Below are 17040 nucleotides of genomic sequence, written 5' to 3' on the forward strand. Positions count from 1 at the left end.
TTCATAGTAATGTAACCATTCGCATATTGTTTTCAGCTGAGAGCAGAATCTGCTGAAGGTTACCAAAAGGTGAAAACAAAGTTGAGAAAGTCTGTCCTGACAAAGCCGCCGCTGTCAGCGGCGGCTTTGTCTCCAGAGCACTCTGCTGCTGAGATTAACAAACTGCCAACAGGGAAAAACATTCAAGTGCAGTGCTCTGGGAAGAGGCACTGTTAAGTGGGATCAGCACTCACATCAAAGCAGAACCAAAAAATAAAGGCTGAACTAACAACTTAGCAAAAAGGTGTCATTGGTTTTTGTGGCTATTGGTATGAATTTAGAGTAAAGAGAAAGAGTTTCGGGCTAATTTGGAAAGTCTCCAGTGATTCTGCAGGCATCAATTTCAGCAAAACACACTGCAAAACAGAAAAAAGTCATCATCTTCTGAGTTAATATTCTTGTGATGAAACTTGTCATCAAGTCCTGTCAGGTGTGCAATTTCAGAAAAGAAGAAAATCGATCCTGAAGCACCTCTGGTAGAGTCTTAGAAGGCGGCGGTCCTGTCAGCAGGCTCTCTGACATCTCAATGTTTGCCTCTGACAAACGCAACTACGGAAAACTCCAATTAGCAGCCGGGTATCTTGCAGCCTCCAAAACTAACAGCATTGCTTTGGTCAGCAACATGAATACACATGTATTCTCTGAGAGTTTTTGATATAAAACAGAAAAGGAGAAGGTCCGAAGTTATTACTGGAACTGATAAGACTACACTGACAGTGAACTGGCACGAAATCAGAATGTGGAAGAAGGAAACTCAGACAGCCCGGGTCTGGTTCTTGGGGATGCCAGTATTATGACAAAGAATCACCTTGCAAATAACCTGAGAAATTCCCTTCCTATAAATGAAAATTGGGACAATGTTAAGACATCAGAAATTATATTACAGCTACTGTTGTACCTGAGAATGACTTCATATGAAACCTGAATTAAAAGCATTGTTCTAATATTGGGCAATGAACACAGCACCAACTGGCCCAGGCTGAATAGCTGCAACAACTTCATCCTGTGGTTCTTAGTGATAAATAACAAATTCAGAACATTGAACCTTTTGGCCTGAGTTAGCTCCAAAACCTTCAGTAAGAAGGAATCCCCTTCTTTTTTGTTTCCGGACATCTCATGCTTCAACTAACTTGTATTTACTTTTCACACCCACCTCTTCTTCATAGCATGTGTTTTGCTATTTTAGCAAAGTGAATAAATGTGATTGAATGATGTGAATAAAGCCTCTTGTGGGCAGCCCAGGGCTGGGTGTAGTAGCACAAACTCCCTGCATGTTTCAGCCTCATTGTCTCCCCATGGCACTGCACCCGCTGGTGCTGTCAGCTTCAGTACAGCTGCACCAGCTTCTCCCCAGCTCCAAACCAAAAGTCAGTCAGTAATCAGACTCAAAGGACTGGGCTGAGACCGCTCAGAGAGGTAACTACACCATGCTGGGCTACTGCGTGTGTAATCTGGTAGAGCAGCCTTAAATTCCCCGAAGGCTGCAGCTGAAACATAACAACTGAGAAACTGTGACAACAAACAGCTACAACCATTGCAGGAGCCAGTGTTACATGCAGTCCAGCTGCTCTACCTGTGTTCCATGTTTTTATATCCATCTATCTCCCCAGGCAAGCAGGAACAGACTCCTACTGCAATCTTATTTTTCACATTCTTTTTTTTTTTTTTTTTTTTTTTGAACTGAATTTGCTAGAATTCGGTAACTTTCTAGCATATTAGCAAGAGGGGCAGCCTCAGACATACAAATGTGAATGCCCCTCCTGCTCTGACAATCACAGAAGGACTCTGCTTAATGTCTGTGAACAAGGACACAAACACATGTTCCTGCAAACAGCCCCACAATGGCTGATTTTAAATTCTGGGAGATCAGCTCTCCTATTCAAAGAGCAAGTTAAATACATTTGACATCCCCCACCCCAGATGACCACAAACGAGAATACAGAGAACCACAGCCTGCCAGGCATGCACTTATTCATTTGACTGACTGAAGTGCTGCACCTTTTAATTTATATGCAACTGTTTGCCCCATGGGCATCAAGCTGTTAACACGTACAGAAGAGATTAAAATGAGCTTGTGTCCTGGATGAAATATAAATGAAAATTACGGTACTGTCAGTCTTGAATCTGGGATTGTTTCTCAAGTCTCCCAAAATGCATAATTGCAAATGAGACTCTGTTTGTGACCTCAGGAAGGGCAAAATGCATAATTTTCCAGCAACACAGTCAATATGACTTATAAGCAAGTTCCCCCTGAGCCTGTGTGCAAGATATACTACTCTAGCAGCATTAGCTGCGTAGACAAGAACTGTCCAAATGAATAATAAATGCTTTAAAATAGGACAGAGAAATGGCAGAAGATGTCCACCTCTCTGTCTTCCAATGCAAAGCAAATCAGAGGATGTGTATTGTACATATTCTCATGTCAGGAACACTCCCTGTTGCATCAGCCAAACACATTGCTGACCCAAGGCGGATTAAAACCCCTCTCCTCAGTAGTCAAGTGGTTTTCTCTGTGTGCTGCAGGATGTCAGCACCCCAGGGCTCCCAGCCCCATGACCCACCTGGTCTCGAGTGGCACGTTGCTGTTGAGCACCCAGCTGTCCTGGAGCTGCACGGACTCAGGAGTGGTGGCCAGGTCGTTGGGTGCAGGAGCAGGCGCGTGGATCTGGTTGCGGCGGTTTGTGAGCGAGTTCCTGTTGAGGGAGTTGGCAGATGAGTGATGGTGGGACAGCGAGTGGTTGTGAGGAGGAGGGAGAGGTGGCCTCAGTGTTGACTGGCTGTGGTGGTTTGAGGGGCCTGAAATGGAGAAAGAAAAATAAACTGTGTTGGTGGTATTATTCTCTTCAGCATTTCCAAGAGACGATTGACTAGAAAAAAGCACCACAGAACAAGAAGAAACCACCTGCAACCAGGAAACTACGCCTGTGTGCCTTTTGGATGTGTAGCTGCTAGAACAAAGTTAAATCAGATCACAGATTATTAGCAATTAGAGATACAAACAGCATTTAGAGGCTGTATAGTTGCAGTGTTCTCAAAGATTCATCTTTCTCTGGAAAAAGGCTTCTTGGTGGAGGAAACAGGACAGCGGTCAAGCTCAACCGTTCTGTGAATCAACCTGGAGGAGTGTTTTCCTCCCTGTTTTTATTATGAAGTTGAAGAAGGTGAATCTTAATGCATTAAAAATAGCTTTTGAGAATATGGTCTTTATGCTTCTATAAAACTTAATCAGAGATCTCAAACTGCTTTCACTCACTGTTAGTTTACCCATCAGCTTCAAAGGAACAGTATTCATGCCAGTGAAAGAAGATTAAGCTCAAAATTTGAACAGACAGCACAATACAATGATGGTATCTTTCATGTTCTTACATGTGATCAGGATTTGGCCTGTTCTTTTGTATTTAGCAATGCCACAAACACGCTTCAAGATCTGAAAATTATGCTAGTCACTCAACCACTTTCATTGAAAAATGACAGGAGATGTTTTGGGGAGATAAGGAAGGATATACACTTTTCTCATTCTTTGAGTTTGCATGGATAATGAAAATAAATTCTGCTAATTAATAAGGCAAGTGGATTAAATTGAAAAGAACGTGTAGAAAATAGAATAAGAAGGTAACTTTCTCAGCATAGTCACTTTTCTAAATAAACACAGAATGGTAAATACATTTAAATGTAATTCCATATGTTGCAATAATTTAATTTTAATAAAAATACACAAAAGATGATTAAAAACAAATACTAAATGCATTATGAACCGCATGCTTTAGTCATTATATTAAGTTGTAGTTTTCTAGTGAACTATAATCAGAAAAAGTAATATCAGCGAAATTATAATGATGTATGTTTGTTTTTAGAAACTGAAGCACATTCTGTACATAATGAATCAAACAATAAAAGAAAGCATCATGAGGAGAAAACACTTGCAGCTAGACTGATCTATTTTCATTTGAAACAATGAAGTATAGAAAAACTGTTAAAATGTTCAATTAACTGTACATTAATTAAAGCCAATATTTAAAAAATAAAACATGGAAAATTATTGTTCAAGAGTGGAGCTAACCCCATGCGATATGCAGGCCACACAGCCAGGAACTGAAATAGATGCCAAATTTCAGGCTCCGATTCCTGAAGTTAGGACCAAACCCCCCCCCCCCCCCCCCCCCAGGATCAGGAGAGGTGCCTGAGAGGGGAGAAGGCCCCGGCAAGGCCCCAGCCACCTCGCTACGGCCCAGCACAGCCACGCACCCATCGCCTGCCCCACAGCAGCGGGGGCCCCTGGCCTGTGCCTGCTGGGCTCCTCTGCACGAGGCTTTGCCAAGAGAGATCTCCCATCTTCTCAAACGTCTCTGTGGGCCTGGAAAGGCACAGGCCGGAGAAGACCGGGGAGAAGAAACAACACAGGTTTCACTGGGACTTGCCTGTGAAGTCAGCCTGTGACAAGATGCTTTAAGAGGGGAATGACAATAAATTCTGGATACTTCGGATACTGTTTTCGATCTGCATGGAAGCTTCTCTACCTTTTTTGAATGTCATTTTGCCTGAATGCTTATCCTGTGGTATTCAACCTGTTTTAAACACAAAGAAGCCAGTCGTGAACACAACCTAAAGTTTTGGGCCATCACATGGCCTGGCTGTCCTTGCTTTGGCTATTTCTTCCACAAACTTGGAAGAGACTGTTTGGCCCAGCAAAGTTAACATTTAAAAGCCCCGTTTGGACCTCCTAAAACATCAAATGTCTAATCTATGCTAGGTCCTGTGCCATTTCCGAACAGCATGTGGAGTAAGACACAGCAGGAAGAAAATGTGTTTGGACAATATCCACACGCATAGAAGCTTAAGTGGAATTACGCTCCTAAAGTCTGTGTTCTGGCTTTAAACAAAGCATGTCGATTTGGATTTCAATAAATGGATCTTTATGAGTGATAAAATACAGACGTGTGCCCTTGTGTGAAAAACTACCTTAAAAGATGTGTGTTCCATATCTTCTCAGCTCACTTTTGATTCAGCTTCTCCTTTTGGAGGATAAATAGGGAAACGTTGAACAAAAAAGTTTTGCACTGAGAGGCACGGTAACGCTAGCTATACAAAGACTCTGAATCTTACAACTACAAAATCATAGAGGCTCTTAGAAGCAAGACAACTCTGTGCACTCTATTAATGTACAATTTCTGTAAAACTAAAGAAAAAAGAATGGAATTCAAGCTACCATGAATTAATGTGCTACAAGACTCATGTCCACACAGTATATAAAGCGTACTGTACAAAATAAGCTTTCTAGAAGTAACTGAACATATACCACAGCTGCAAAACCTCAGAACATCTGGCATAAGATGAATGTAGCAACTAACAGAGAATAAGAATCAAATACCAATGTCAAAGTTATATAGCTATTACATAGCTTATATACATATTAAAACACATAAAAGCTAATATCTATATAAATACTAACAAGGAATAATGCAGACACACTCCTATGTATATACAAGAGTTAAAATCTTATTATGCTGCTTCTTTGTAAATTTGTTTAAATAAATAAAAAGCAGAAATTGAACATCACTGAACTTGCCAGGGATATAAAACTGGATTCACATCTGACTATCTGAGTGCTTCTTTGTGAACATCTTTGCCTAGAATAAAACTTCTGTAGCAGTACCTGGAAATCTGTTAAGCTCAGAAGTTCAGAGGAGTAAATCACTTGTCCTGTAATAAAAGTTCAGCAGCATGAAGGGCTGGCACGACGTATCTTGCCATATGACATGCTCTGCGGCCTCTTGCTGATTGCTTTGGTATTTGGGAGCTTAAAGACAGTAAGTGACCTGATGGAGCACATCTAGGTTTTCACTACATGGAAGAGATTTTATTTTTTAATATAGCAGCTGCCAATATTTGCTTGGGGAAAAATGCTGAGGAAATTATGCTGTTTCTGAATTATTACAGTAACTAGAGGTTTCACCAGAATACACTATCTGTTCTCCACCATTTAGGGCTTAAGAAGTCTCTTAAAAACACAATGAAAATCACAGAACTGGAAATCTGAAACATCAGTACCCTCCATGTTTTGGTTTCTGCTTTTTTTTTTTTTTTTAATTGGGGTTTTAATCCACAAATAGACAAACATACCTAATTCTAATGAATTTTAGTACATATTAAATGATTGCTTTTGAAAAATCAGGGCCTGATGACCATACAATCAACATGATTCTTCAGAGATCTTGCTGTAGTCAAGAATACCAGCTTTTCATTTAACATATGCAAGTTGGAAGCTAACTGAAGATAAGTTATTTTCTGATTAAGTAATCTGAGAATACAAAGTCTGATTTAAATATCTTTGAAGTAAGCACAAATTATTTGGGTTTAATCAGAACCAAAATGCTAAAAGTGTAGGAAAAAAAATGCTCTGTTCTGTTCTTTCATTCAAGAAAACAATTAAACAAATCAAGCTAGGTAGCACAGAGGCAACATTCAGCTAAGAGAGATGCAGAACGGCACTTGTATCCTTAACATAAAAGCAATAAAACAATACTGGGAAGGCAGAGGGGCCTTGAGTGCTGTGTGGGGCAGAGCTACTGCATTGCCACAACACTGGCCTGTTCTGACACAGGCCGGGGAACACCACCCAGCAGGAAAAGCCCCCAGATGTGAGCAGGAAAAGCACCTGAATGTCACAGGGTTACAGGTACAACAGGGATGGCTGTGTGCTCCTGGGTACACACCCCTAAATATTACTTCTCCGTCTCTGTTGCAGATTGGATGTTGCCTAGCACACCAAGTGACACTTTGAGCCTGCTTCAACGTGGTCACATTAATTTCCAAGTTCTTCCAACTCTTTGGTGCACTCACTTAACACACTCACAAAATGCACACAACACAAGGAACTGAGCAGAACAAGCGAGTCTCTCAGTGCAGAGATCCAACTCCGAGCAGGATGAGCAGTGTCCCTAATCAGATATGAGCAATCTCTTTCCTGCATCCATGTTCTTTGTCAATACTACCTCAAAAAAGTAATGGAGATTCTATCTTAGCTGTGCTGCATTATTCTCCGTGTGATGATTAAATGCTAAAGAGACACACAAACATACCCTCAATCCTTTCCACAAAAGAACTAAAAGAACTAAAAAAAAATAATACATATATACGTTATTTTTCTGAAATGAACAATGATGCAGCTTATACCTAATAATTACAAACATTGAACATAAAAAGAGAATGAAATTGATGCACTGAACGATAAAATGAATAAACCAAACCCACAAAAAATCCTTGTTAGCCAGCATTAGAAACCCAGTCTTTAGCATTCCTAATTCTTTATTCAAATAACTCTACCACTCTGTTTTCTCAAGGAAACCACATCATCTGCTATCACAATGAGTAACAGGTTTTTCACAGAACCACAGGGCTACCGTCCAAGCTAAATTCATCTTCAAAGGCAGATCACGTTACTCAGCCAGGGAGAAAGAGACTGAAGTGCCCAGGAGCAGAACACAGCATTGCAGGGAGCAGCCCCTCCATGGACAGCTTGCACCCAGGACATCAGCCTTGCAGCCTAGGACCAGGGCTCCTTACCAGCAATGTGGACTCTGATATATGCTGTGCATGAGTCAGTTCTTCTATTTGCTTGAATTCTCTGAATTATTTCATGCAAGGCCAAAGTTTAAATAGAATCTCAATATTCTCAAAATGTTTTCAACATATGCTGGAAAGAAGCAAGCTATCTTGCTTATAACCATAGATGTCATTAACTCTCTTGCTTGCTGTAAAACCAAACCGTTTGCCAGGCGTTCCTTCTTTTGTCCACATGTTTTTACAGTGTTTGAGGCAAGAATAGCTTGAATGACTGGCTGTCATCCCAGACTGTACATTTCAAACTGAAAATTCAGTAAATGCGTGCTAGAAATTGTGAGTCACTTATCAGTGTCTGCCAGTGCACTGCAGCCATCTCCTCAGCACAATATTAGAATCAAAAATTAAATGTTCCTGGGCAAAAAAAAAGAAACAACAAAACCCCCCAAACCTCTTTGCTTACCCACGACAGCCAAATAACCACGGGAAAGGGGAGAGGTGGTTTAATGGATGAAGTATTAGTCTGAGACTTTGTCATAGTTTCTATATCTATGCTGACTGAGGCATCCCTTGAGCGATTGCGGATGAATCACTTGTTATCTATCTGCTTCTTTATCCATATCCTGCACAGGAGTGTCGAAGGTAAATTACCTTACCACTTACAAGGCGATCAGATACTACTGCAGCATGAGCCGGTAAAATGCTTTGTAGCTGCGGCTCCCAGCCTGCAGGGCACAAGTTCATCACACGGGAGGCAGAAGCAGCAGCAACCAAATTAACTTGGCCAGACCAGAGTCCTTGCTGTGTACACAGAGCGCGGCTGCTACTCCATCATACTCCTGCCATCGGAGGTGCCATGAAGCTCAGAGCAGTTGTCCCAGGGCCCGCAGCCACGGCCGGCCAGCAGAAGCAGGAACACCAGCTTGTGCTCAGCGCTGCGGGAGCCAAGGGGATGGCAGACTTGGCCTTTGCACCAGATGGGTGGGATGGCTGTGAAAAAGCAGCGTGCATGCTCGTGTGGGAGAAGACAATGATGAGGGACCCTTCACCAGAGTCTAACCTGATGGACTAGGAATAGCCAGTTTTCTCAACCAAATGTCACCTACAGAAAGGTTTAAAAACACTGTCCAATAAAGTAGTACTCTGCTACGATGTACTAAGTATATTTGCTTAAATACATCACTTAGATATGCATTACCTCACCGTATGAGGTGAGCCTGCTACATAAAACAGTGGCTAGTCAATGGCAAAACACATTGCTTTAATAATAATGCCTTACGTAGATTCGGTATCCCGTGATAGCTTTATGTATTTACATACATATATATACATATATATACATATATATACATATATGAGTAGGCATGCCATTTCCCGCTTTATGTATCAGAAAAATGAGTCACAGAGAAGTTAGTCATCTTTCCAATTAAAAAAAAATAAAAAATAAAATCCATGCATTTCCCCATCTCGTTTAATTTTCCAATAATGAAACAGATATTAAACATATTTCAGAGAGACCAAGGGTGCATTTGTCTTCTTTAGCCTAGATGCCTGACTGCTGCCTGAAGAGGGCACTGATGTAAGAAGAACTACAAAGAAAAGCGTACGTATATATTTCTAACTGATAAAAAGTTAACCATTGCCATAGAACACGAAATCCAGAATGCTAAAGTTTGTTTTGTATGCTTGGTTCTTCAGAATGGAAGGAGTTGAACCCTATCTAGTCTTACACAAACACCCTCCAAAGCAAACTCAATTTGATATACCAAAAATCACACTGAAGAGAAACTGGAAACAGACATTTTTCTGAGCAACATACAGAAACTTCTGAGCAGAAGCTTTTGGCCAGCAGCGTAAGCTTGGTGACATCTTCCTTGACAGGAGTATAGCTTGACAATGGCTGTTTCCCTGGATGGTCCAAGGGGGAGCCTGAACATTTTCCTAGTGACATAACAGTAATTGTGCCGTAATTACCAATTCATTGCAAATCTGGAGTCAGGTGCAATTAAGTCATCCCCGAAGCTATTACAGAAGTACTTTGGATTTTATATAACCCAGTTAGCTAGCACACAAAGCTGTTTTCCAAGGGTGTAAAAGAAATCTAGTCTAGAAAGCTAGTCACAGATGTTTTAATACAATACATTATTTTGACCATTTCAGAAACTTCACAGAACATATTATGCAGTAATAATATAGTATTTCCAAAATAATCTGAAAATTATTTATTACACCTGACATAATAATAAAAAAAAAAAAAAGAAAGTATCTGAAAATAAGTTACAAGAAGTAACTATGTAAGACAGAAGATCTGATATGAGAAATTTGTACAATGCTCTTGCACTGTTTTTCCTGGGTTAAAGATTTTTTTTCAGAAATATTTACAGTATTACTTCGTCAGCCCAAAAAAAAGCATCAAAAGAAAAATTAAATACCCTTTTTCTTTTAGAGTGAACTAACTAATAATCAAATGGTGGAAGTAAACACTGATCTATGTGGATCATTAAAACATGAAGACGCATTGACACCAGTACATGCAAGGTTCCTGGGGAAGTCCCCCAGGACAGTTCAATTTCACAGCTCCAGGGAAGCCAGACTTGTGTGCTCTCTGGTCAATCTGTTTCACAAAATGCAGAGCAGGTAAGAATAAATGGTGTAAACTATATGGGAAAGTATAAGAATGGTGCATGATGCTGTAGTAAACAAAAGTGAATATAATACAATGTGTATGTTGCATTGAATCAGATTTCAATAGGTTATTTCTCTTTTTAAAAGCAGGTAAAATACAAATGCGTAGAAGTAAGAAACAAGCACTTCTCTGCCTCTTGTAGGGAAGGGCAAGCTGCAAGCACTGCATGACTAGTGTGTCTTCCAAAGCCACTGGAATGGGGCTCTAACTCTTTATTAGTTGGTGTGGGACAAAAAAAGAAAGTCACAAACCATTGGACTAAAAAGCCCTACAGAAGTTCCCTGACTTTTCAAGGTATTGGAGAGTTTAACCTCAGCTACCACAGACAACAAGTTCTGTCATTCAGAAGATGAAACAACGAGTTAATGAGTACAAATGAAAGGTATCATGAGGCGGTATATGAAAGCCTTCCCACAGCTTATAACTCTAAATGAGCAAACTTATTAAGCTAGAAGTTCGTATAAAAGTTTTTAATTGGAGATTTTAGTGTGTGTAGGAAAAAATCACAAAGTCAGATGTGGAAAACCAGAAATCAATACTAGAGAACCTCAGCTAGGAAAATAATCAGTCTTTGTCAGCTGGGACACAACTTACCAAGATACACCCGATGTGACTGGCTTTCAGGGTGAGACCCCAGACCCCTCTTCTACAGCCCCGGGGCTGTGCAGGGCCCTGCAGAACAGCCCCCGGCATGGCCGAATGGGGGCACTCAGCTTGAGGAGGCTTGGGACAAGGCTGTGGGGCTTTTAACGGGTTATAAAATACATATACCTCATCAATTACTATCAGTGAAGAAAAAGAAAACACTGTCACCATCACCCCCTGGGGCCAGGATGTCCCCCCTGCCCATTTCACGCAGCCCACCTCTGATTCCCTAACTGCAGTGCAGCTATGAGCTCTGGCTGCCACTTACAATGCGCACAGTTCTTACCTCTCCAGCATGAAAGAGGCAATTGAATTTAAAACCAGAAGAGCTCGTTTAATCATACTGGCAGGCACCTAATGCTGAAGCCTGTCCCCAGTGTCAAGGAGACAGCAAATACCGGAGTCCCTCTTATTGTCTATATGCCATATGCTTTCTTGAAAAACGGTTTCACCCTGGGAACTCAAAGCAACATCTTTTACTTGTCTGTCTTTGTTTCAAGGCCACAAGTTTATTTTTCTGAGGAGACCAGAAATGCAAATAAAAATACTCAAGTAAAGAGACACAGAAACTGTTGTTATTAATTGAACCTTGAGGGAGGAGATTCCATTTTCTATTTAAGGTGATGATAATTGAATTATGTGGTATTTCTTCCTTCAGAGTGTCTTAGGCCACCACAATACTGAATTTGTATGGCAAAAAAGGGAGAAAAACAGCTCTTGGGTGCAGTGCTGCATTCACAGTAATGACAGCAGCAGTACTAAAAAGAATTAAAAAGCAAAAAAAAAAAAAAAAGGATGAATATAACACTTATCCAACTAAAGTCATAGGAGATACTAGATACTAGTTAGGTAACAAGACTGCAGTTTGGCCAAAACCTCTGGATAAACATCTGCCACCCTGCAAAAATTGCTAACAGCTTCACTGAAGGATGACAAGTAATCAAAATCTATGTTTGAAATCTCTGCTCACAAGCATGTGTGGATTGCTTAAATCCCTTGGACAGAAAAGGTTCATGGCAGTTAAAGCTATAATGTGAGAGATGAGTTTCAGAAAACCCATAGACCAAGGGCAAAACTTTTAGATGCTGACATTGACTTGTAAAACCATGACAGAGAAGAAAAGGAGATAAGGAGGATTCCACAGTAAGTCAAAGAAGTCTGCTGCTTTGAGACATAGGGGCAAGGCAGAAGTCAGCAGGAATGAAGGAAAAAGAGACTATTTCTTAAGAGCTCTTAGAAGAGCATGATAAGTCTTCTACATAAGAAGGAAGCTCCTTGATGATTACATTTTATATGTATTGGTTATACGTATATTAGCAGGTAATTTACCACAATATAAGCTGATCAGTAGGTCAGAATAGAAGATCCTAGAACCCCTCTTCTACACTGTGTGCTGCTTGGATGCTGTCAGGCTCTAATTCTGGACTGGATTTAGTTTGGGGTGTTTTGATCAAGAGTTCCTGCTGTCCATGTGGTCTGGAGCAATCTCAAGGGACGGTCATTGTTTGCAGCTCTCATGTCCCCATTAGAAGGGGATGCACATTTGAATCAAAGCCTCTAATTGGTTTTCCCTGGAAGAAATTGTGTTTGTGCAAGCCAACATTTCCCAGTAAGCCATCTCATCACTGCCTAAAGTAGGCAGCCAAAGGGGTCACTTCAGAACTACAGCACTGCTCCAGCACAAAGCACTGATGTGGACACCACCAAGCTCATTCAGAGTCTTGTTCAGATGTCACTGCCTTCCAGTTTGTGGCTAATCTATCAGTTAATCTGTATTTCACATAAGGAAAATTCAGAAGAAGAATAATTATTATCCACCGAGAAAGACTCTAACGTTTTGATTCATCTTTGTTTTTAAATGAATAAGAGGTTTACTGGCTGTTTCAGTCTGTAAATAGAAAACATCCTAAAAATATTAAAAAGAATAAGCTCCAGTATTAATTTCATATGGGATCTGTCAGTTGTGCAAGACACTAAAAATTTAGAAGACATTAAGTTGCAATTCTGTATTTGAAAAACCCAATGAGATTACTTTGTTTTGATATCAAAACTATGACACAATGACAGCACAATCTTCCTGTTGCTCAACTGACATGCAAGAAAGACGCTTGTCGTATTAGATCTTCAAATCTACCTACAGAGTTATACTCGACACTTGGGCTCTTCTGCATGGCCATTTATCAACTAACTTTTAAAAGGAATATTCAGAAACAGAGGAGTCAAGCTTAAGAAACTACAAAATCAAGAGGATTTCTTTCCCTAAATATCTCTAGAAATTTAAGTAAAGGTTATCATCATTATGTTATTAGCAGTAAATTGGAGTATCTACAGTTTTTGGTAGTAAGATTATGTGTCCGCACTTAACACATAAAGAAACAAACAAAAACAAATATAAAAAGTAAATCTTATCTAGCTAAAGAGTTTCCATTAGATAGCTGTTACTCTCTATGCTGATAACAGCAGAAGATTTTTTTAAATTGTTTTAAATTAAGATATTCATTCATTTTTACTACTTTTGCTCCCATTTGCATGTGTGAAAGATTTTCATTTACACTCATTTATCAACTCAGGCAACTTCACTGACAAGGAAATTAATTCTGACAAAAAAAATCAAACTGTCTTGAGAAGGTTATCGCTGATGTTGGTGCATGCATATGGCACCTAGATCAGGAATAAGTATGATCTTTTATCAAATACAACTCTCAAATATTATGTTTATCTTTGACATACTCACAAAGACAGATGGATGTCCAGGTAGCAAAGATCTTATTTTAAAGTAGTATTTCTTTCAGAAGTACTTCCCACGAATGTAGGAAGGCAGAAGAAGTGATGCAAAGAAAAGTAAAGCATGGTATTGAAAGAGATCTTAGAAACCAATAACCCTGGTTCAGTGTTAAAAACCTAGAACATAGTTCTTTCTGTCAAAAATGCCTGTAGTGAGTGCTACATATACTTGGTTGATCACTACTTACAACCACACCATAAAAAAAATAATAATACTTAATGTTCTTTCAGACATCTGCCCTGTGTTTTTTGTTAAGTGCTTCCTAAATGAAGCCTCATAAGGTATGGATATTAGCAAAATTCTGAGGGCATATAAAATGAAACACAGGGAGTAATGAATTAATATTGAATTGTGTGTCCCAACCCCAGTACCCTGGTTCCATCTTGGTCTTATCCCCTTTGTAACAGACCCTCCTTGTCTGATATGTTCATTTCTCTGGTCATAACAAAGTAAAACACATGAAAACTAATTTGAGTGGGTGCTAAGCAAAAGTAACTCATGCTTCAATTTATCTGTTGTTTCAAACCATCTGTTTTTCCTCACACAGAGTATTTAACTAATATATTTCAGTGAAGAGAAATAACTCCATTTTTTACATTGGCCATATCTCTAAATGCAAGATACTTCTGCAGGACCTTTTAGGCAACTGCCTCGAAAAACAAAACAAACAAAACCAACACACAAGAAAAAATGTAGCTGATCACAGGTTTTGCAAATGATCTATAACACAAGTCCTACTCATCGGAGAGGATTACATTTGTAAGCTAATGTCCAATTAGAACATTTTAACAAAAACATAAGAGCAAAACTATCCTCTGCAGGGCACAAGAGTCTATCATCGTTAAAGCTTAAAGACAGTTCCATGCATATTTTCTGCATTTTCTGAAGTAGCAGCCTGGAACAAAACCCAAACTACACATCTGTGTAGGATACTGAAAGACATCTTGATGTGGTCTCACTATTTCAATTTACTTGCATGTTTTTCAATGCAAACGTAGGGAAACATGGCAAGCTGTGCAATGAAGGGAGGGGAAGTGAACTCTGTTTTGCTGTACAGTGTCTTTTTATTAACTGAGACTCCACAGAGCTCTAAATTTATGAAATACTCAAGAAAAAACATTATTAAATTATTCATCAGTGATAAGACAATTAAGAAGCAAACTAAAGGGGCGAGTAGAAGGTTGGTCCTAAGGGAGAACAGCTGGTCCTCTCATTAAAAGTATGTTTTGGCAGCAAAATATCCCCCGAACAGAGGGAACCTGCTGCTAAAGCAGCCTCAGAGTCAAATTTAGGAGCAAGTGACAAAGACAGACTCGTGTGAAGAGTAAGGTGGGTGTATGCTGGGTGCAACTGCGCCTGATGCAAGCTGCACTTCCCTGGCTTCTGGCAACAAAGGTGCCGCGATTCGATGGCACTCTGGAGCCACCACATCAGACGGTGGCCTCATCAGCCACCAGGCAGCTCCGTGCTGCTGTGCGCAACTGCACTGAGGTAAGGTGGGGAGCCTCGGAAAGGTGTCACACACTGCTCACCACAGGCTCAACGCAGTGGTGAGGGTGGCAGCTGAAAGCCCTAAATCCCCGCCCTGTTTCAGATCTCATGTTTATCAACCACAACATGTGGGTTTCTAGATAAAGGAAAGGTTCACGAGCTGCCTGAGATCTTCTCAGGAGAAGGCCCCCTGGAAATGCTGACCGTGAGCAGCGTCCAGCTGCACAGGGCCAACACCCTGCGGCAGGGGCGGGCGTTTCGCCTCGGGGCTGCGATGGTGCAGTGCCACTGGAAAGAAAAGGGCACGGCACGGTGTGAATGGCACGGAAAGCCTTCCAGAGGTGGAAAACAGAAAAGGAACAGGTCAGAGAAGGGGAAGGAAGCAAGTTGGCACAATGACTTTCATGAAGGGAAATAGCACGCAAACACAGCAGCGTCCTGCTCTAACAGGCTGGCTACAGTGCCAGAGCCCTGGGGGCGTCTGAAAAATTCATCATTAAACGCCGTAATGTTTTGGTGACACAGAAACACAAAACTGCATACTTCATCTTAATTTTGTACAATCTTACTTCCCAGTTAGGTAAAACACTGCTAAACCATTTCCTCCCTTAATGCCATCCCCTTTAATCCCACATTTCCCTGTGTGCATAGAGTGTCTTTACAGCTAGAAGCAGGAACATGCAATAGCTTTTTTCTCCTAAACAAATAATTCTGCCTTAAATTGTTACTTGCATTCTTGCATAAGACAAATGTTCTGTACCAGGCAGGAATTCAGACATTCTTACATAGCATTACCTGAGTCTGTTTCAGAACCTGATTTAGGTTGTAATAAAATGCAATAAATGAAATTTCTTTTAAAACTCTGATCTTTCTGTACCTGTTTGTTCAGTTTGGTCAGTTGACAAAACAAACATTTTAGCCCTTCCTGCTGCTCCAGATATGTCATACTGAAGTACATTTTGCATAAAAGGAAATGTCATGCCACTAGCTTTGTAACATTTTTAGGGTTATAGTTATAAATACTTCACATGATGCTCTAGACAGGAACTCGAGCAATGCAGATTCCTCCTCTTCAAATGAACAGCAGAGAAATTCACAGATTCAGTTTGAATCTGTACCATATTAATTTACATCAGCTGATCAAAGAAAAGGGAAGCAAAGACAAGGTAGATTTCTAAAATGATGGGATATATACATACCAAGCTAAGAATTAATTACAAGAGGAGAGGAGAGGAACAGTAGGCCAATAGATATAACCACGTAGTACAGTAAATTATAAAAGACATTTTCCTATACACATAATTTTTTTTTCAACACTTAAGCTTTTTCAAACCTAAATTATTTATCTTTTTGAAGAGCGGTCTTTGTTTAAAACACACACACATAGAAAAAAAAAACAATAAAGCATCTGCTAATGAAAAAAAAAAAAAAGACCTATGGTCTTAAGCCATGTTTAAAAAAAGTGTTTTAATCCTGTCGCTTAAATGTCCTGTTTGAAGTGTCAGCCTCATCTGGAGCAGAGGCCGTTAAGGAATTATGTTAACCCCAACGCTTCATGATACCATCTTCAGAGTCAACCCCCTTCAAAGAAAGCAACGACAAGACAAAATTGATGCTTCCACATTTTCTATACTCCTCAAAAAAAAAAAAAAAAAAAAAAAAAAAAAAAAAAAAAAAAGATTGCTATTTCCTAAGGTAACATGAAGGGATCTGTCTCTTCTTCACGCATTAACAATTAATACGGATCCTGCTTATAGACATCTGTAATGCTTTGGGCTGTATTTATGGTGTGATAACTGTGTCATTTTGAGACACTGCACACCAAGATGATAGA

At 40.0% G+C, this 17040-nt stretch overlaps 1 protein-coding gene across 14 annotated transcripts in view; it reads right to left on the reverse strand.

Moving 5' to 3' along the window:
• TENM2 (teneurin transmembrane protein 2) overlaps positions 1–17040 on the reverse strand; it is a 1136432-nt gene that overhangs the window by 168547 nt on the left and 950845 nt on the right. For all 14 annotated transcript variants that reach the window (XM_068697798.1, XM_068697795.1, XM_068697797.1 and 11 more), the window contains one exon: positions 2601–2835. In XM_068697798.1, coding sequence (XP_068553899.1) covers positions 2601–2835 — 235 coding nt within the window. The remainder of the gene's footprint in view (positions 1–2600; positions 2836–17040) is intronic.

Source organism: Anas acuta, chromosome 14 (assembly GCF_963932015.1).
Source record: "Anas acuta chromosome 14, bAnaAcu1.1, whole genome shotgun sequence".
NCBI lineage: Eukaryota > Metazoa > Chordata > Aves > Anseriformes > Anatidae > Anas > Anas acuta.